The sequence below is a fragment of the Hipposideros armiger genome, unplaced genomic scaffold (assembly GCF_001890085.2).
Source record: "Hipposideros armiger isolate ML-2016 unplaced genomic scaffold, ASM189008v1 scaffold_41, whole genome shotgun sequence".
Classification (NCBI taxonomy): Eukaryota; Metazoa; Chordata; class Mammalia; order Chiroptera; family Hipposideridae; genus Hipposideros; species Hipposideros armiger.
In genome coordinates, this window is record NW_017731391.1 from 5,359,049 (window position 1) to 5,380,840 (window position 21,792).

Genomic DNA, 21,792 nt, shown 5'->3' on the forward strand with positions numbered 1-21,792 from the left:
TAAAGAAGAGAGTAGAATAAATGAGCAAACAAATCAGAAATAGAGTCAGAGAATAAAACACTGATGGTTGCTAGATGGGAAGGGGGTAGGAATGGGGAAGAAGGGGAAGGGATTAGAAAGTACAAATTGGTAGTCATGGGGATATGAAATACAGTATGGGGAATATAATAATAATGTTGTAAAGATTATTTAGGGTGCCAGATGGGTACTGGACTTATCAGGGGGATCACTTCATAGACTGTGTAGATGCCTGACCATTGCACTATACACCTGACGCTGAAGTAGAATAATATTGAATGTTAACTATAATTATATATAGTCATATATATATTGGTTATTGCAGTGCTATTCAATATATATATATATATATATATATATATATATTGACAGTTGAGTTCACGAACTTGCCATTGTGCGCTTACATTGGCATCACTGCACAAACAGCTTGGTAAGGTTTCATAACCTTGGTATATCAGCATCTCAGAGATGTGTTCATGCTGACGTGTGATGGTGTCTTGCGGAGTGGTGTTCATTATTGTTGTGTGTTTTTGTGTACCATCATGAGAATGTCTGAGCTTGAATTAGAGCAATGATCAAACAATAAATTTCTTGTTAAACTTGGCAAAAGTGGAAGTGAAATCAGGGACAGGTTAGTCCAAGTTTATGGGGATAATGCCATGAAGAAAATGGCAGTGTACAAACGGATTAAACGTTTTTCTGAGGGTAGAGAACAGGTAACTTATGAAAAGAGGTCAGGGCGGCCAGTAAAGAACAGAACTGATGAAAACATTGCAAAAATTCATCAAATCATGCGTCAAAATCATCAGCTGACTGTGAGAAGCATAGCAGACCAGGTGAACATCGACAGAGAAACAAGAAAATCTTAACTGAAAATCTTGGCATGAGAAAGGTGTGTGCAAAAATGGACCCAAAAGAGCTCACCAATGAACAAAAGCGAAGGAGAGTCGAAGTTGCCAAGACCTTTTGGAGAGGCAAGATGATGTTTTGGTCCATGTTATCACTGGTAATGAAACATGAGTGTACCAAAACGACCCTGAAACAAAGCGTCAAAGTGCACAATGGAAGTCAACCAATTCTCCATGACCAGAAAAGTTCTGTCAGTTCAGATCAAGAGTCAAACGATGTTACTAACCTTTTTTGCTATCAGAGGGGTTATTCATTAAGAATTTGTACCAACTTGACAAACAGTTACTATTTGGAAGTGCTGAAAAGGCTGCGTGAAAAAGTTAGACAAAAACGACCTGAACTTTTTGCCATCAATTAATTCATGGCTTTTGCATCACGACAATGCACCAGCTCACATGGCACTGTCTTGTGAGGGAGATTTAACCATTAAACAAATAACTGAAACACCCTCCTTACTCACCTGATCTGGTTCCCAATGACTTCTTTCTTTACCTGAAGATAAAGAAAATATTGAAAGGAAGACATTTTGATGACATTCAGGACATCAAGGGTAATACGATGACAGCTCTGATGGCCATGCCAGAAAAAAAGATCCAAATTGCTTTCAAGGGTGGATTAGGCGCTGGCATCAGTGCATGACTTTCCAATGGGAGTACTTCAAAGGTGACCATAGTGATATTCAGTATGGGGTATGTAGCACTTTTTCTAAGATGAATTCACGAACTTAATTGTCTGACCATATATGGTCACAGGATGTAAAGTAAAGCGTAGGGAATATAGTCAACGGTATTGTAACAGCTATATATGATGTCAGAGGGGTAGTAAATTGGGAGGGTTATCACTTTGTGAGGGGTATAAATGTCTATTACATTGCTTTGTATACCTGAAACTAATAACAATTTTTTAAAAAGGAGAAGTTACTCATGGGCCTTCCACAAGATCCAGCCATTCCACTCCTAGGACTTCACCCCCCCCCCAAAAAAAATGAAAGCATATTTCTGCAAAGACTTATATATGGACATTCATAGCAGCTTGATTTTTAATAACCAAAAATTGGAAACAAATCAAATGCATATCTCCAGGTGAATGGATAAACAAATTGTGATATATCCATATAACAGAACACCACTCAGCAATTAAAAGTAATGAACTGTTGATATATGCAATACAATGTTGAATCTTAAAATAATTCTGAGTAAAAGAATGCAGACAGAGTTTACAATGTACAAATTCATTCATATCAAAGTGTAGAAATGGCAAATTAACTATGGTGACAGAAAACCAATAAGTGGCTGCCTGCAGATAGGGGTGGGGAAAGGTGGGGAGTGGTAGAGGGAGGAATTCTCAGTGTGACAAAGGAACCTGGGAAATAATATGCTCGTCATCATGACTGTGGTGATGACTTTATGGGCATACACATATGTTAAAATTTATCAAATTATGCATTTTAAATATGTGCAGTTTACTATATGGCAATTGTATCTGAATAAAATTATTAAAAAAAACCCTAAATGGGTCAGACCCCAAATATATTTGTCATACACATCATAAAAGGACTGTAACATTTTATGATGGCTGAAATTATGATTTTACTTCATGTGAGATTCCCCAGCAGCAAATATGTATAAGACATGACATGCAAAAATATACTCCTGGTGAGAAATGAAAATTAATAAACAAAAACCTCGAAAGATGACTTCACTCATATGTGGGATATAAAACAGAAAGAAACAAATGAACAAAAAAAAGACAAAAAAACCCCACAAAAACTCATAAACACAGACAACAATTTAGTGGTTACTAGAGGGTAAGAGGGAGGGGGGAGGTAAAGGGGAGAAAAGGGGATCAAATATGTGGTGATGGAAGGAGAACTGACTCTGGGTGTGAACACATAATGAGACATATAAATGATGTATTATAGAAATGTGCACTTGAAACCTATATAATTTTACTAACCAATGTCACCCCAATAAATTTAATAAAAATTTAAATGATAAAAAATAAACAAAATCTCATTTAAAATGGAGTGGGAGGCTTAAAGAGAAAACTCTCACTCACATGTCACTCAGTGCACACTACTGACACCAAAAGGAGGCTTACTTTGCATCTCCCACACTGATACTACTTTACTACTTCAGCAGGAGGCAGAAAAGATTCCTCCTTGCCCAGAAACAGCTCAGCCAATGAAAAATCACTATACTTCGAACTTTCAATTTCCTCCAATGGATTCTTTGTTTACAACAGCCCCTCCCAAGTCCATAAAAGAGTGTTCCCCTCCTTTGTTTCTCTGGACTTCTAAGTGGTTCATTATTAGACCACATGTCCTAAAATGCAATTCTTTGTTTTTCCTGAATAAACCTGTTTTTTTTGAGAAATGTCTGGTCATCTATTTGTTTAAGATCAACAGAAGTAACACAACATATAGGATATGAAGTAATCCCATATGTAGCCATTTGGGATAACCTAAATGTTTACTAGCCTCTCATGTCAGTGTGCTTACTCTTTATGAAGAATAGCCATAGATTTTAATCACTGAAAACATCCACTCTCAAATTTGTTCAGCAGGTAGGCTGGACCACATGTGGAAGCATTAAACTTTGGAAGTATATAAATGGTTTAATAAGAAGAAATTTTATCTAATTGAAGAGCTTATTAACAGAGTGAACCAAATTCTAGTAATAATGTGTATATAAACCTTAGGGCAATCTCTAGGTAACTAGTTTGTAAACATAGTTTAAAAAAAAAGCCCACTAATATATCCAACATTGTACAACTATAAATCAAATGTTTCTATTAAAAGATAAAATAGTAACTAATTACTGTTATGAGTGTTAGAGGTCTCAAAGAATTTCCATTTTTATACCACAAGGATATATCTTATTGGTGCTAAAAATCATTCAAGCCTTTTGGGAACAGAATGAAGATGTATATAAAGTAAAAGGATGGAAAATTTATGCCTTTATGAAATCTTTATGAGTTATAAATGATAGAACAAGTGCATTTTTCTACTAAGTCCATTCAATCATGAAAATGACATGAAGTAAGGAAATATACTGAATTTAAACAGATTGAAGACATGCCTGGTCTTTGTGGGAACCAGTCCACCATATTTGGGGTGGAGACTGTGGGAATCACCAAGCACAATGGAAGCCGTGGCTCAGAACATCTTTCAGCTGTTATAGTTGGTCAGAATATTCAACAAGTTAATCGTGCTCCAAATTCTGACTTGTTAATTAGATGCAAATAACCACAGAAACAACCAAACCTGCATTTATGGGGTTAGGAAAGTAGAATGCAACATTATTCAATAGAACTTTCCACAATGATGGAAATTTTGCATCTGTACTGTCCAAGATGTAGTCGCTAGCCACATGTGGCTATTGACACTTGAAATGTGGCTAGTGAGATGGAGAAACGGAATGTTTAATTTCATTACATTTTAACTAATTTAAATTTCAATATAAACAGACACACATGGCGAGTGGTTACCATATTTGGCAGTGCAGGTCAAAAGTACTAGCAAAAGATAGGCAGACCAAGACTGTGCTTACAGTATATGATTTTCAGAGCTTCATCTATGCATAATTAATGAGATTTGTCTGAGAAATTGTATGGTCCAGGTGTGACACAAGTCGGTTCACTTTTATTTTTCCAACCAAATGATATAAGCACATCTGCCATGGACCAAGCATTTGTTACCTCAAAATTCATGTACTGAAACACTGATCGTTAATGTGATAATATTGGAGATGGGGTTTTGGGGAGGTAATTAGGTCTTGAGGGTGATGCCCTCAAATGGGATTAGTGCCATTATGAGAAGAGAGTTTGCTTTCTTTCTCTCTTTCTCCACCATGTGAGGAAACCAGGAAGAGAGCCCTACCCAGAATTAAACCATGCTCTCAGGCATTCCAGCCTCCAGAACGGTGAAAAGTGTTCATTATTTAAACACCCCAGTTTATGGTAATTTGTCATAGCAGCCCCAAATGACTAAAACAACGTCCAAATCCTTTGAAACATGTTTCCATAAAGCAACTTCTACCAGCATTGTATGAGAGCCTACGAACTATTTTGTTTGGAGGGTGTTTGATTAACTCAAGTATAACCGTGCCCCATTTGTCAGCATTTCCTGTGTGCGCACCAGCATTCCTAAGTAGAATCACTTTACTGCCTTGGATCAGGGGGTTTTCAATCCTCTGCACTGCAGGGTCTATAAAAATGTTTGGCTTTTTTCCATGAGATGCAGGGTGCAATGTTGTACCATTCTTTTTATAAGAGGGAAAGACTCTAGAATTGGGTTAAGGAACGATGTCCCTTTAATTAAACCAAATACATCATCCTACATGAGGGTCATGGGTTATAAAGCTGTGGAGCCCCTTTATCAATATTATATATTGCCAAAATAATGCTGCATAGCAAATCATCTCAAGGCTTAGTGACTTAAAATAACAAGTATTTATTCAGTTTATGAATTTTGGCATCACTTGGGAAGTTCTCCTATGCTGGTTTGGACATGACTCACGTTAGCGGCTGGCTCATGTGTCATCAGTCAGATCGTACATAGGCTGGGACCTGCCTTATGCAGAATCACCTCGGCTGAGAGATCACCCTGCTTATGCTTCATATTATCACTCTGATGTTCGAAGGCTAACTCAGGCTTGTACAGATAGCTGAGGGAGGATTCCAAGAAAGAGAATGGCAGTAGGTGAAGCCTCTTGAGGTCTAGACTTGGAACTAATAATCTTTAAGGTCAATCCAGATTAAACAGGTAGGAAACAAAACTCTACCTGTTAATGGGAGGACTTGCAAAGTCATATTTCAAAGGGCCTGGGTACAGAGAGGGGTGGAGAATTGTGAAGTCTTTCACAAGCTCTAATTAATAGTACAAACTTCTTGGGTGAAGGCAAATAATATTCTCCAGGAGTACATATTGACATTTGGGCCAAACTTCCAAAAGCAAAGAGAAATTATTACCTAAATAAATTGGAACCTATCTCAGTTTATAGACGATCTTAATCTGGACCGAATGGTAACAAAACCAATCTTATTCAACCTTACAAAATAAGCTAATTCAAAATGAAAAGTCCACAAAGTTTGAACCTTAACAGCGAGGCAAACACATTATAAAAATTAGTACCAATCTGAAAATTGTGAATTGCCATTTCCAAGCTGCTGGGCAAGAGTGCTTAGAAGTCTTGAAATTTTGTTGTATCAGACTAGTCGCCATTATCTTACAAATCCTGAGCTGTGGGTAAACATTACAGATATTATTTAAATTCTTTCATTATGTCTTGGGTAATAACAAAATATAAATTTATACTAGATTTTAAAAGGCAGTGTGCCCATCTGTTCCCAGTTGATACAAAGAATAAGGGGAAAAATACAATTAAGATTGTGAATTCCCTGGATTGTGAAAAAGGCTGGTGAGAAAAGATTGAAGCTGGTACACTCATACAGTTAATATACTGTTAGTCTCAGCAAATCTTAATGCTGCTACTGCAAGACAGTGGTAATTATATATATATATATATATATATATATATATATATATATATATATATATATATATATGTTTTTAAGAAATCCCAAAATGGTCATGTTCTTAGATCAATAATTATATATTTAGGAGTTTATAGAGAGGGAACAGTCCAAAAATAGTAATAAAAACAACCATGAAAATGCTGTACCATATTCGGTGTTTTCTTATAAGAAGGAAATTGGAATCAACCTAAATGTCCAACAATGTAAGAAAGGCACGTAAATATAGCATTTTCACTCGGTAGACTATTATGAAACTATTTAAAAGGAGTTTATAAGGGCCATGCAGCAATATCAAAAAAGTAAAACATAATCGTAAGTGAAAACAAAATACATAATATATGCACACTATGATTATAACCATGAAAACGAAATGAATAAAAATAGCACAACATTTCATGCAGTGCTGGTAGGAGTTGCCTTTTGGAACTCCTTATTTTGAAAAGCCTTAGAAATGTTTATAACTTTTGACTGAGTTATTCAGCTTCTGGAAATATATCTTAAGAAAATTATCTGAAATGCAAAAAATAAAGGTTTAAGAAGAATTATTATCTCACAGGAGCTTATTTTTTTTTAATTCATTAAAAACTGAAAACAGCCTAAATATGTAGGAAGAATGAAATGGTTAAATAAATCATAGCTTATCTGTTTGTGGAATGTTATGTCACCTTTCTAAGAATGAAAGAGTCTAATGACAAAGAGAAGTTTAAAACTATTACATATATAGATTTAAAAAAACACCAAAAATTTGACAATGTATTTAGTAGAAAGAAGTTGTGGTATATATACACAATGGAATACTATCCTACCATAAGAAAAGAAGAAATAGTGCCATTTATAGTGCCATTTGTGACAACATGGATAGACGTTGAGATTATAATGCTAAGCGAAATAAGTCAGGGAGAAAAAGCAGAGAACCATATGATTTCACTGATATGTGGTATATAAAAATGAAAACAACAAAAGAACAAGAAAAACAAATGAAGAAACAAAACTCACAGACACAGACAATATATAAAACAGTTAACAGTGATGATCAGTGGTTACACAAGGGCACTTCTGAAATGCTCTTCGTCTTTATTATGCTTTTCTATATTTCCAATTTGTATATGTTAAAGAATAGTAGTATGAATTGCTCTGATAATTAGACAAAATTATAAAAGCCTACATAGGAAAAAAACAAAAGAAAATATCTATATTTGCACTGTATAAAGGTGATTGATTAAGGGTTGTGCACTTGTTTTTTCTAGGTTTCACATCCTGGACTGTAGTTATATTAAATTAATAATTTCAAAAACTATAAATTTGAATGAGGTGATCCATTTAATTCCTTATTTACTTTCTGGTAAGACATGACACTAATAACAACACTTTACCTTTATGTAAGGATTTATAGGTTGCAAAGTATTATTCCATTTGATTCTCACAGCACCAATGTGAAGTAGAAATTATGTTACAATTGCAGACATTGAGCCTTAGAGGTGAAGTGAGGTCTGCCAAGTGAAGAACCAGTGTGGGACCCAGTGATTGCATTTCCAAATGCAATAGTCTCTCAGCTCCCATGAAATCTTTCGGGCAATTCTCATCAGGAAAGATAAAGCACTATGCCATCGTAAACATGACACAAATGCTGTAAGCAGCTAAGACATTTACTGGAACAGAGTGACTTTGATTTGCTTTATACCTACTCTTTGCACTATCCTCACACAATAAATGTTTTAGAAGTTAGGATTTGATGTTTCAGTTAGTGCTTTTCCAACACAGCTCCAAACACTCGATTTTCCCAACTAATTAAGCAGTGATGTAGACTTTGCATGAAGTACTTTTTAATTAGCCACAGTGATTCTCAAATTATTCAGCCTGGGTTCAGGACCCTTAATAGTCAAACTGACAATCTCGTGCACCTGAACTCTTTATTTGAACAGTGACATCTGAGATTAAGCTCAATAATGGTTTCTATGGAAACTAACTGCCATATCAAAACTTTCCAAAGCACCCATAGTGACCCAATTAGAAGAGATAAAAATGGGTGACAGAAACAGTAGCTATCCATTGTATGGAAAGGTTAATTCTACTTGATCACATTAATTTTCATAAATGTGTCCACATATTCATTTGAAGACTATAAAATTTATTTATATTCAAGGATCTCAGCTACATAAGAGTGATACATAAAGTGAAAGTTTATATTGTTCTTTGACAACATGGAAGCCAATTTCACAGAAATACAGAGACCAGCCTTGAAGAGCAAGGTGAGTTTACGTGAATGTATGTACATACACATCAATAGCACAGACAAACTGCTGAAGAGAAAATGCTAGGATTTCTGTGGCAGAAAGCATCAATACATTTCATGAATTAGTTCCAAATAGAAAAGTCAAAGAAGCTTTCTGCCTTGCTTAGAACTATTGTTAAGAACCAAGAGACGTATTTGCTGAAACTTGACTCCACAATGAAATGCAAACAAATGTGTTTATTCAGGGTTGTAATCACATCAGAAGCTTTTAAAAGCAGCTTTGAGAGTCAAGCACAGTATAGGAACAATTTATAAATTTGAACATTGGTATTTCTTGCTGTGGATGTTAACCAAGTTCAGACTTTAACCTTGACATCTGCGTGCCCTGTGACATGCAATGTTATTATACATGGCCACCGAGTTCCACTTTTGTTTGAGAACTCAGGTCACTGGAAATTCTTACATGAAGACATTCCAGCAGGCTTAGTAAGCAGTCTTCTGAGTTTTTCTAATGAACTACAATGACAGAGTGACATGTAGTGGCAGCACTCATAGGCATCTCAAACTTGACTTGTCTGAAATCTACCTCTTGTTCCTTTCCCAACCTGCTTTTTCTGGAGTCTTCCCCATCTCAGGAATTGGTGACACCGTCTTTCCAGTTGTTCAGACCAAAGCCATTCTTGATGATTCTGCCAGCAAATCCCCTCATGCTCAAAATAATATATTTGGAATTCAACCACTTCTCTCCAACGGGGTTGCGATTAGCATTGCCCCGCCTACCACACTCTCACCTGTTTTATTACAGTGGCCTTCTCACCTCTCTGCTTCCTTCTGTCAAAGCTTAAAAACTGTATCAAGAGTGATTCTGTTCAGAAAAAGTAAGGCAATCATGTCTCTACTATACATGAACTTCCAAGTGGTTTCCACCTCACTCAGAACAAAGCCAAGCTCCTCACGAAGGTGTCAAGTCCTGCATGATGTGCTCTCCTGGGTTCCTCTCTGACTTACCTCCTACTCTTCTAGCACCCACTGCTCCAGCCATCCCGGGTTCCTTACTGTTCTTCCACTAAGCCAGGCAGGCTGGTGGTTCTTTTTATTTTAGCTATTCCCTCTGCTTTGAATGCCCTCACCCAATATTTGCAAGGCTCACTTTCTCATAGCTTCCAATCTTTAACGAAATGTCACCTTCTCAGTGAGGCTTTCTCTGACCTTTCTCTTTTAAAGTGCAATCCCTCTATCCCATCATTCCCTGTCCCCATTCTTGACTGTCTCTGATGCTCTTAGGACTAATAAGAGTATATTTTGCTTAATTTATCTTTGTTTATTGTTTATTTCCCTGCACTAGAATGTAAGGTTATTGATGACAGGTCATTTCCTCCTCTGTTTTCTACTGTTATTTCCATCTCCTAAAATAAATCCTTGCACATAGTAGGTGGTCAGTAAATTTTGTTGAACGTTGAATGAATAAAATATATGTCGTTTCCAAAATAATTGTCCTTAACTTTTATTGTAAAAACAGTAAAACTCACTGACTCCCTACACTAAAAGAATATAAATTAACTGATTAATTTGCTAATAAACATTGCTGAGATTCCAGACATCCATGCTGTACAGAGCTCTATGAGGGTTGCGAGAGCTCTCTATCTTCCAACATGTTACATTTTAAGAAAGAAACAAAACTCATTAGGAAACAATTAGAGAACAGTTAAAGGTAATATATTACTAAATGCTAAGTCCAAAAGTAGCCAAGCACTGTGGTGTTTAGGTGATGCATGTTCTAACTCCACTGCTGCCATAGGACCCAAGGAAACCATTGCCATTCCACTCTCAATCTCTTCATTTTGCAAACGAGGCAAAATCACTAGGCTCATTAGAGTTTTTAATTTTTGTTGGTCTCTTATTTGAGAGAAAGAAATCATTGAGATTCATAGGTGACAGAGATGCGTAGCTGTTTGGCACCTCCCCCCCCATAACCCCTGCTCCTCCCCTCACCTCCTCCCCTCCCACCCCTCCCACCCTCCATTCCCACGGGAGGTTCTCAGCCTCCCAAGAAGCCACACTGAGGAAGCTCTAACAACCTTGATTAATTGAAAATAGATCCACACCAGACAACTTCAACTCTGCTGAACCTTACAAAGTCAGACATATATCACTGCATTTAAATATACTGGTATTTTAAATAATTTTCTAACATCAAAGTGTGACTATTATTAAAACTAAAAATATTTATGTAACTAGCCATCTCCTTACCTTGTCTTATAAAAACTCACTGTCTTTGGCTTTTATTTATCTATATCATCTGCATGACGTGGTTGATTTGTTCAAAGAGACCATACATTTCTCCAGGTTGAGAGTCATGGGTTATATACTTCTCTATCCCCACCCCCCCCTTTTTTTTTTGCTGTAATACAGTTTTATACATGCGTGTTATATGAATAAATAGGTCCTCGACTTATCTAAATAATATCTGCTCAGCCTAGTTACCCGAACTACAAGTCATGCTACACAACTGTGCTACAACATACATTTAGTCATGGAGGCAATGTTTAATGCCAGCCCATCATGCATGGACAGTGGGCTTTGAATGGCACTAAAGTAGACCAGATATGATCCATCTTTGCAGCATGGACAATATTGAGAAAGGACAGGGGACAGCAATGTCTCTATGCAGTAATGAGAATACTCATAAAAGTTAGCATGTTAAGAAGCCTGGATTACAGTAGTTTCTGGCGGAAGATGTCCTGTGGAGCTCACCAAGCCCCTGAAAGATCTGGAACAATATGCTAGTAAGCAACACCTGGGAAGAACCTGATCACTGAGAACCGTCATTCCTGTTTACAGATGACAGTGCAGAGTGTCCTGCCACCTATGCCCACACACACCCATGTTGATGGTGTGGCCCTGGGTGACATTATTCCATCTCCTTGTGACTGGTATATTGAAGCAAGTCATAAAGAAGAAAAAGGTATCACACCAGCGTTGCTTACTTATATCTGTGGCTAACCTCTTGGAGCACACCTGCAATGAAATCTCTTCCCTTTGGCTTGAATACTATTGTAGATACCTGAATTCTCAGTTTGCTTTTCCTTTACTGATGCTCTGATATCTTCTGACCACTTGCTCTACCAAAGACCAAAGCAGTCTTTCCAGAATAAAGAAACATGAATGCCTGGGGCAATACCCACTCCCCACTCAGGCTAGTTATTTTATACATAAAGATGACCGTTTAGTCTCTGCATCTCCAGCCTTCACACCTTCTACTCTCATGTAGCAAGCTGCAGTGGGGCTGGGGGAGGTGACCAAACCTCTGAGTTGTGACTTTGTGAACACCAGTTACCTGTGCAGATTCTCTTAAAGTTGGGATTTTCCAGAAGGTGTCCCGGTAGGCGACACTGGAACCGATGTTGCCAAAACTCAGGGAACCAGGGATTCCTCGTATTAGTGTCCAGCCTTAGCTTCAGGAAATAATCATCAAAGGACCTGACCTCTGGAGACTGCAGCTTTATCGTGATTCCCCCGTTGGCTTCCACCTCATAACCTTCAATGACTTCATCTCTGTCTGCCCATCCATCACTAAAAAACATCAGGGTCCGGGGTGGGGAGAGAGAAAGACAAACATCTCACAAATAGAGCTCAGAGTTAGGCATGAATGAAGCAATTCAGCAAGGCTAAAGTCTATTTTCAGCCAGCACTGCTCCTCATCAATGACTTTTTTTTTTCTGGTGGCGAGTAGAAAGTTGTGAAATCATAATATCTTGTGTATTTGTTTTTTACAGTAATGAAAGTGATGATGAAGACAATGGTAGTAACAATTACAAGAACGAATGTTTATGGAGCATTTACTAGTCATCAGATTCTACACTACTCACTTTGACCGAGTCAGAAGATTTTCTGAAATCTTGTGGGAGCCGGGATATGGACCAGGCAGCCTGGCCCTCAAGCCCCAAGGCTCTTTACAACTAGACCACAAAGTTCATCAGTTCCCATCCAAACCAGGGGGAAAAGAGACTCAGGCACTAAGGGCTTTCCTTCCCAATCAGAGCTCTGCAAGCTTTCAGGGTTGTAATCAAGACCATTATATAAGCTGCATTACATGGGGGAGAGCACTGATTTAGCTCAGAAACATGAGAACCACAGATTTGGCTCCTGGACATTGTTCAAATTTGCATTGCTTAGAAGCGACCAGATGCTTTCTCCTGTCTTCTAATGTTATTTCAAAATAACAGCATTAAAAGAAAACAATACCATGCCCCCCAATAATCTTCTTGCTCACTGAATGGGAATTCACTAATATTTTATTCAGGGGGTTTGAATTATTTTAATTTGGTCACCTTCTAGCACATTCACATCTGCCACGAGTGATGTAGCTCCAATTTAATTCAAGCATATATACGTATACGCCAGCTAGGCCAAGCCTCATGTGAGTGGCTGTGATCCCTTCCCAAGAGGGTGTCAAAGAAAAATTGCACCGGATAGTTAGTGACACAGGCAAAAAAAAGACTTTATTCAAGACTATTTCAATAGGTCAGACACAGAACTCAATCCTGTGAAACAAAAAGTGGGAGGAATCTTAAATGCTGGGGTGAGCTAATGAGAACATGCTAGGGGACACTGAGGGTATTTGATTAACGTGATGAAGCCATCTGCACTTGCTAATTGTCACTTATCTAAGTTAGGTTCCCAAGTTCCCACAGAAACTGGGGGATGACAGTTTGCTATCACTCTTGATTACATTTCATAGAAATGGCTCCCAGGTCCCTGAGAAAGAAATTTCTCTGTTATAAAACTTGGAAAAGGCTGGGAGCAAATTTATATCTCAAAGGGACAGAGAAAGAATTTATAATGGTATGTTTTTGAAAGTAAAGGCTCTAAGAAAAGAGAAATCCTTCCTTCCATCCTTCCTTCCTTCAGCATTTATCTAGGACACACCACATGTCAGATGCTTTACTATGCTCAGGGTTCAACTAAGAATGAGGCACACTTTCCTTTACTCTTACAATGTGACAGACGTGTGGGGAAAACAGACACTAAACAAGAATTACAGATGCTCTGAAGGTAAATAAGGGACCAGTACTATAATTAGGCAGGGCTTGGGGGTTAATTTAGTCTGGTGTGTATGTACATATGTGAGTATGAGTGGGGCAGGGGTGATCAGAAATGGCTTTCCTAAGAAAGTGGTGTCTGATTTTAGACCCAGAGGTTAATTCAGGTGAAGAGTGGGGAGGGATTGGTGTAGAAGGTTCCTGGTAGATTATCTAACATAGGAAAAAGCATGGCTCATTCAAGAAATTTAGAGAAGGTTCCTGGTAGGTTATCTAACATACAGGAAAGAGCACGGCTCATTCAAGGGCTTTAAAGTCAGTAGGTCTGGTGCATTGAGAGAACGGTGGCAGGAGAAGAGGGTGGGGGCATAAATCCTAGCCTAGGAACTGTTATCCTAAGGACGACAGGAAGTCCTCAAAGTGCTGGAAGTCTGTTATAATAAGGCCACTCAGCTCTGCTCCCTGGTGATAAATGACTTGAGTATTTTTCTGGCAAGTCCTTCTCTACTCATCATCACCGACATAATAACCAGTCAAATTGATTAAAGAAAAGAAAAGAATGGACTCATTTATCTTTCAATATTCTCAGTCTACTGAAAAAAAGTTCAAACTAGTTTAACTCTTTCAATTTATTCATGTTTATATCATTGCAATTTGAAGACCTGAGCTATATAATTCATGTCATGCTGGAAAAAAAAAGGGTGGAAATAAAACCAGTTAGGTTCATAAGAAATTTTGCCTGTGAGTATAAAACTTTAGGCCTGGACTGTGTTTTTCTCCAGGGTTTAATATTACATGGTGTGTGTGTGTGTGTGTGTGTGTGTGTGTGTGTGTGTGTGTCTGAAGAAAAAACCCACAATTTTTAAAAAATGCATGAAATGAGTCTTATAAAGCATTTATTTGCTTTTTTTTTAAACACACTCTCAGTTTATAAAAGCAAGTATCTTATGTCAGGACTAGAAGCAGAGAAAGGGTAACCTCTTGTCTTTTTTTCCCAACAACACAAAGAAGCTCATCATAAGCCTAAATCTCCATCTAAGGCTACAGACAATTTGAAGTCAGAATTATAGTGGGGTGGAGCCCTAAAGCCCCTTTTTGGTTGGTCAAATACCCTCCCCCTCCCTGTAGATAAGCCCCTTCCAGAAATTAGAGTCCGCATTAAATCCAAGAGTCAAAAAATCAAGGAGAACCAGTTGTGCTAGAGAAAATGTTCAACTGGAATTCCTTGGCGAATATTAGTATCCTTTGAAGTGTTAATGGCTAAAGTTTGTTTAAGATCTTAAATCTATCACAGGTAAGGTGTTAGGAAAGGTTAACAAATAAAAAGTGGCTAAAAAACACGCACAAAGCAAGTTGTGGTTTTCATATATTTAAATTATTTTTGTCTATGTACCAGTTGTCTTATGTATTTACAGGGAATTTTAAAGGATTTTCACCGTTTAGTTGTACTGGCATTTTTTAACGAAGATATCGCTTTGTTGAATTCCCTGGAAAACACACTTGAAAACAGGGAGTCAGGAGCTTGACTGATAACTGGTGTAAGTTTTTCCTTTTGTCGTTGATGGTGACAGTGGTGTAGATTGTGATGACTGGCAGCCACCTGCTCACCCGAGCGTCCGGAGAGCATCCCCCTAAACTGGTGCTGACCAGCCTCAGAGGTGCTGAAGCTGCTCCATCTGTTTCCCAGCTATGAGCTCCTTTTCCTACCTGGGGTCTGGAAATAAAACTGCACCATGTGGATGAGCAGGGTGAACATTTCACAGGAAGCTACCTGTCCTAAGTATTCCTCACAAATGTACAGGAATCTTTATCTTCTACCTCCCTCAACATTTATTTGCATGGAGCCATTCGTTCACGAGGCTATCCTTCTCATCCCACAAAATCACTGTTCTAGCCCCTAGAAAATTTTACAATCCAACTTGAATAATAAGATTTTTTTCTACTTAGTAAATTCTGAGATTAACAACAGGAAATATTATTTCTAATTCTACCAATTTTCACCTGACAAGAGCTACATGAGTGTTATGTTTGCATTGTATCAGTAAAAATAATTTAAAAAGCAAATTGATAGCAAAAAAAACCCCAGAAATACAACAGTATTCATTTCAAAAATTGTTCAAAAACATTTTAGAAAAACCTGGTTACAATCAATTAAAATAATTACAGTCTAGGGAATAAAGCAATTTGATTTGTGTTATGAGTTCGAGTAATTGTGTGTACCTGATAATAAAACTATAATTCTTTAAAAATATCCTAGGGATTACATTAGAATCAGAGATACAAGAAAAGCATAATAAAAACACTATTTTCAAAAACACATGTGAACAAGTGCAAAATTCTATAAATTGCAATGTTAATCATATTTACAAAGGTTGAAGAAATGTAGCATAATGTAATTTAAATCAGGTGTTGTCAATTGTGGGAAATTTTATGGCGGTAATAGCAGCTTTTTCAATAATAATTTAGACTGGCTTTATTCATTCAACATTTATTCACTAAGACTGCTGCATAAGTGAGATATTTTACTGACTGCTGTAGCTACATTGCTAAAAAATATAGGCAAGGCCCCTGCACTCAAGGCAATTTCAAAAGTGGGGAAGACTGGCCTTAAATACACAATAGCCACAGAGTGTCGCAAAGACTGAAAGGAAAGGAAGACAACTTCAGGAGCACAGGGAGATTCTGCCCAAAGAGAAGTGACATCTAAGATGAGACTTAAAGGATGAGTTGAAGTTACACAGGTAAAGAGGGAAATGGAAGAGGGAACAGCTAAAGAGGAGATAAAGCTTTCAAACAACAGCAGCAAGGCATTCACTTTACTTACAGTGTGCAAGGTCCGGAATGCTAGGACAAGCAGAGGTGAGATCTAGAAAAACTTTAACATCCTTGTTAATTAAGGGGTTTGGATTTTATTTTTATGGTGGTGAGAAACTACTCGGATTTTAAGCAGGAATACGATATGATTTGATTTGTTTGTTTTAGAAAGAACATTCTAGACTGTGCACTTGAGAAGCTTCTTTGGTTCTTAGATAAAATTTTACTCTGGAAACACACAGATATGTGCACACATGCACGCGCACACCCATGCGTGCAACCACACAGGCTAACTACATTGTAATATGAAAGCACAGTGGAGGTGCTGATGAACCAGGAATTGCTGTAGTCCTCACAATTAGTTTAGAATTAATTTTAAAATTAGTTGCCGCTATTCCACCATGAATACAGAACTGACACAAACTGTAGGTCTCTTGATTTAACTATCTGGGACAGGAACTTAGATGTCACTCAGGCCATTGAAAATCAGAAGTGAGGATGAGGGGTTACTTTCACCTTTGATTATCCTGCACTGCTAGAGTTAGAATTCAAACAGAAGCCTGACTTCTAGCCCTACGGTAGAAAAATAACCAAAGTGGAGGAGGGAATGGGAAGGAGTCAAAGGCAACAGAAGAAAAATGAAGAGAATTATCAAGAAGTTGAACCTGCCTGTAAAGGAGATCAGGTGAGATCAGTTATCCTTAATTTCCAATCTGTTCCTTACCCTTATCCTGCAACCCATGCCAGTCATCGTGAACCTGGAATCACCTGCCACCTTGTGACTGTCCTGTCCTAGCAGAAATGCAGGGCAAAGGTATCTACTAATAAATATTGCACACAACCATGCAAATACGAAGGCCATTTTCAAAACCTTCTACGGGCCATTTTTTATGTATTAATGACAATCTCAAGTCATTGTGAAAGAAGCATGGGCAATGAAGGGAGTGACTTGTGGACAAGCACAACAGCTCCCCTTTATCCATGGGGGATACATTTCAAAACCCCCAGTGAATGCCTGAAACTATGGATAGTACCAAACCCTATATATACAGTACTTTTTTCCTATACATAGTATATGCCTAGGATCAAGTTTAGTTTACAAATTAGGCACAGTGAGAGATTAACAATTATAAATAATAAAATAGAATAACTATAAAATAAGGGTTACTTGAACACAGGAAGTACGATACTGGTTGAGCTGATAACTGAGATGACTACTAAGTGACTAAAGTTTTGGGAGCATATGCAGCATGGAGATGCTGGACAAAGGGGTGATTCATGTCCTGTGTGGGACAAAGCAGGATGGTGCAAGATTTCATCATGCTACTCAGAACAGAGGTCAATTCAAAACTTACAAATTGTTTATTTCTGGAGTTTTTCATTTAATATTTTTGGACTTTTTTTGACTGTGGGTAACAGAAACCATGGAAAGTGAAACCATGGATAAGGGGAGATGACTCTAGGTCTTTCGCTTCCTTCAAATTCTACTACCAAAGTAGCAGCCCATTTTGTCTCTCATTCAACTAATCCTGTAAGACAATATGAAATAGGATTTGGTTATTAAAACTTTCTAAGCCTCAGTTTCTCCACCTATAAAATAGGGATGGAAATGGTATGAAACTCTTAGAGTTGTGTGATAATTAAATGAGATAATCCATGTAAAACACTTAGCACAATATCAATCTAGCAAATGATAAAGTCTTACTGGATGTTTCAAATTCTTGCCTTTTTTTAAAATTGAAATTTATTGGAATAGCAATGATTAGTAAAATTACATAGGTTTCAAGTGTACAATTCTGTAATACATCATCTATATATCACATTGTGTGCTCACCATCCAGAGTCAGTTCTCCTTCCATCACCATATGTTTGATTCCATTTACCCTCATCTACCATTCCCTCCCCGCTTGCTCTCTGGTAACCACTTAACTATTGTCTGCGTCTATGAGTTGTTGTTTCTTTATTTGTTTGTCTTGTTCATTTGTTGCTTTTGGTTTAATATCCCACATATCAGTGAAATCATATGGTCCTCCACTTTTTCTGTCTGACTTATTTTGCTTAGCATAATACAAATTCTTTATCATCCATCTCCTCATGATCCAATATACTGAGCTATATCTACATTTGGGAAAGACTTCTCTACAAAAGTGCTACACACAGTGTGATCCAAGGATTGGCAGCCAGCTCATGAACTATTTGTGACCAGTCTGTGAGGCAGTGAGTATACAGAGAATTCGAATAAGCATTTAGAAAAATCTATAACAGTTAGACATTGTTGCAAGATCGAAGAACATGATCGGTGAACTCATGTCATTGAATAGAGTATAAACGCTTTGTTTTCGAATTCATATAGTAAATTGCCTGTGGCTTAAGCTGTGTGCATGTCATATGCAGTAAAGCCATGTTATAATGTGTGACATTTTGAGGTTACTTTGCCAACTGTAACCCAAAAGTGTATAAATATCTGAGAATGTATCAGCACTTATTTTTATAAATTTGTTTTCACAATCACTTTAAATTTTAATCAAGTCTATTTTATAAATTAACATTTAAGATTATTTTCTAAATTAGAGAAATAATATTCATTATTTTCTTTAACTCCAATTACATATGGCCACACAAGCTTCACTGGACTTTTTTTTTTTAACAAGAAAAGACATACTCTGCTGAATGTGTCAATAGTATTCAAATGTAGACAGGGCCATGGGAAATGTTTCCACAGAAATGAGGGCAAGAACAGTTCCATGAAATATTCCTGAAACTATGTCAGCCTATATATTGAATTTTGTTTTTATCCCAAATTGATGGAGAAGTGCTGAAACCACAATGTATTTTTTGGGGGGAGAAGTTTACACTGATAAATTCATGTAATCATCAAAATTTACTAATCATTTATATAAAACAAACATAAAGGGTTAAATTTAAATAATTTAAATAAATAATTCTTGGAAAGAAAAAGTATTGAATTAAAAAACAGAGAGAAGCATATGTTCAATATTCTACATATAATTAGTGTTTCGTGAGTTTTATATGAAGTGGCATTTTGAGTTGCTAAGACTAAAATACACATGGAGTTGCCAAGACACTGGTGAATGACTGCATCAAACATATTTGCTTAGAAATGTCAGTGACGCTGGTAAAGAAGGCACCTCAGGTACTGCTTTCTAATGCAATCGCAGCCTGATGAATTCTGAAACTATCTAACAGTATGGAGAGTCAACTCACTGAATAAGCATTTTTTCATTGTAACTCAGTGAATGTGCAGATATTGTATATGGGGCACTTCTTGTAGTATATGTGCAATTTGAAAATAATGAAGTTTTGTAGGAAGATATCACTGCTCTTATTTAAATCTTTCAGCTTTATTGCTGAGACACAAAACTAGCTCTAAATTTTATAAAATTATGAAGCATTATTTTGTCAACAAATGTAGTTGGCAGTGTAAGTTTTGTCTAGGTGTATACTCTGAGGCTGCTACTGCCAACATCAGGAAAACCTTCTAAAATAGTTACCTAAGTGAAGTAGATTGTGAGAGAATGTAAATCAATGTGACACTTTCTTCACTGACAAAGTCTTGATTTACAAAAACAAAGGCGAGCTGAAGAAAACAATGCTTAGTGACATCATACAAATTTTGAATTCTGTAAGAACCAATGTATTGGAGGGGGCTTTCATTGGCTCATCAGAGCTAGTGGTTAGCCTTTTCTGAATGCCGTTTAGTGACTTCATGTTGATAGGTTGATAGTATCCATGATGGAGATATATACTTCAAAGAAATCAGTAAATGCTAAAAATTAGGGATCCTTTTTCATTTATTTTTTTTCCCCACATAGCCAGTTGTGATAATATGGAACCTGACCATAACAGCTACTATTGGTATCGAGGGGAGGTTATGTCAAGAGTGTTTGAACTACAGAACAAACTCTTAGTGTCTCTTCAGGACAGGAAATCAGTTTGGTGCCAACATTTAAAGATATCAATAGGAAAGCCTGACTTGCTCTTTTAATTGATATATTTGATATATATTTATTGATCTTTATATTTCCATGAAAAGAAAGAATTAATTTTCTTTCCAAATAGGAGCTGAGATCAAAAGGCAAAATTAAAAGTTAGAAACTTTGAAAAACAAGTGTTTTATATACTGCTATGTCACCATTTTAATTTAAAGAAAAATAATCATCTGTGAAGAAACATGATCTTGATAGTATTATCTGCAAAGTGCTGTCAGCAAGCACTTGATGAATTTGGTAGCCTTAGTTGCCTTGGGCTGCCGTAACAAAATGCTGTAGACTGGCGGCTTTAATAACAGAAATATATTTTCTCACAGTGTGGGGGAATAAAAGTCCAAGGTCAGGGTTCCAATTGATTGTTTCTGGTGAGAGTTCTCTTCCTGGCTTGCAGACGATGTCCTTACATGGCCTTTCCTCCATGGCATAGAGGGAGGGTGGGGGAGAGAGAGAGAGAGAGAGAGAGAGAAAGAGAGAGAGAGAGAGAGAGAGAGAGAGAGAGAGAGAGAGAGGGAACAAGCTTTCTTCTTTTTTTTTTTCTTATAAGGACATTAATCTTATTGGATCAGGGTCCCACCCTTGAGACCTCATTTAACCTTAAATACCTTATCTTAAGACCTTATCTCCAAATATAGTCATATAGGAGGTTAAGGCTTCAACATGTGAATTTGTAGGGGAGGGAACACAATTCAGTCCATAGCAGGTGAAATGTTACTAAATTTATTATTCATTTAAAAAATCCTCATCTAAGAAATTAATGGACCCATAATCCATTTATTTCATCAAAAGATAATTTAAATTGAACTACAACCTTAAGAGATAAATTATTGGAACTGGCTACTGATAAAACATTGAAGATGACTTTTGAAAATACAGTATCACTTGCTTTTACCTGGGATCAAAATTTAAAATGAATACCTCATACTTGTTGAAATTATAAAATTTCTTCTTTCATTTTTATCAACAGATCTCTGTTAGGGTGGTTATTCTATGAGGAATGTCACAAAAACAAAATAAAGAGGTAGTTTACAGTTTACATATGCATAACCTTATGCAAATATCATTGTTAATCCAATCCATATTAGCTAATCTAAAAACTCATTTATCAGAGTATAACATTTAAATATTGATATGCACAGTGTTTGTTCAAAGTGTGCATACAAGCATTTAACATAGGGAATCTCTACTTCCCTTACAACTTTTTGTTTATTTACAATTATAGAACATCTAA

At 36.9% G+C, this 21,792-nt stretch overlaps 1 protein-coding gene across 1 annotated transcript in view; it reads right to left on the bottom strand.

Moving 5' to 3' along the window:
- Positions 1–21,792, bottom strand: part of GRM1 (glutamate metabotropic receptor 1) — a 391,756-nt gene that overhangs the window by 108,096 nt on the left and 261,868 nt on the right. Inside the window, exon 3 of the mRNA XM_019638971.1 lies at positions 12,036–12,271. Coding sequence (XP_019494516.1) covers positions 12,036–12,271 — 236 coding nt within the window. The remainder of the gene's footprint in view (positions 1–12,035; positions 12,272–21,792) is intronic.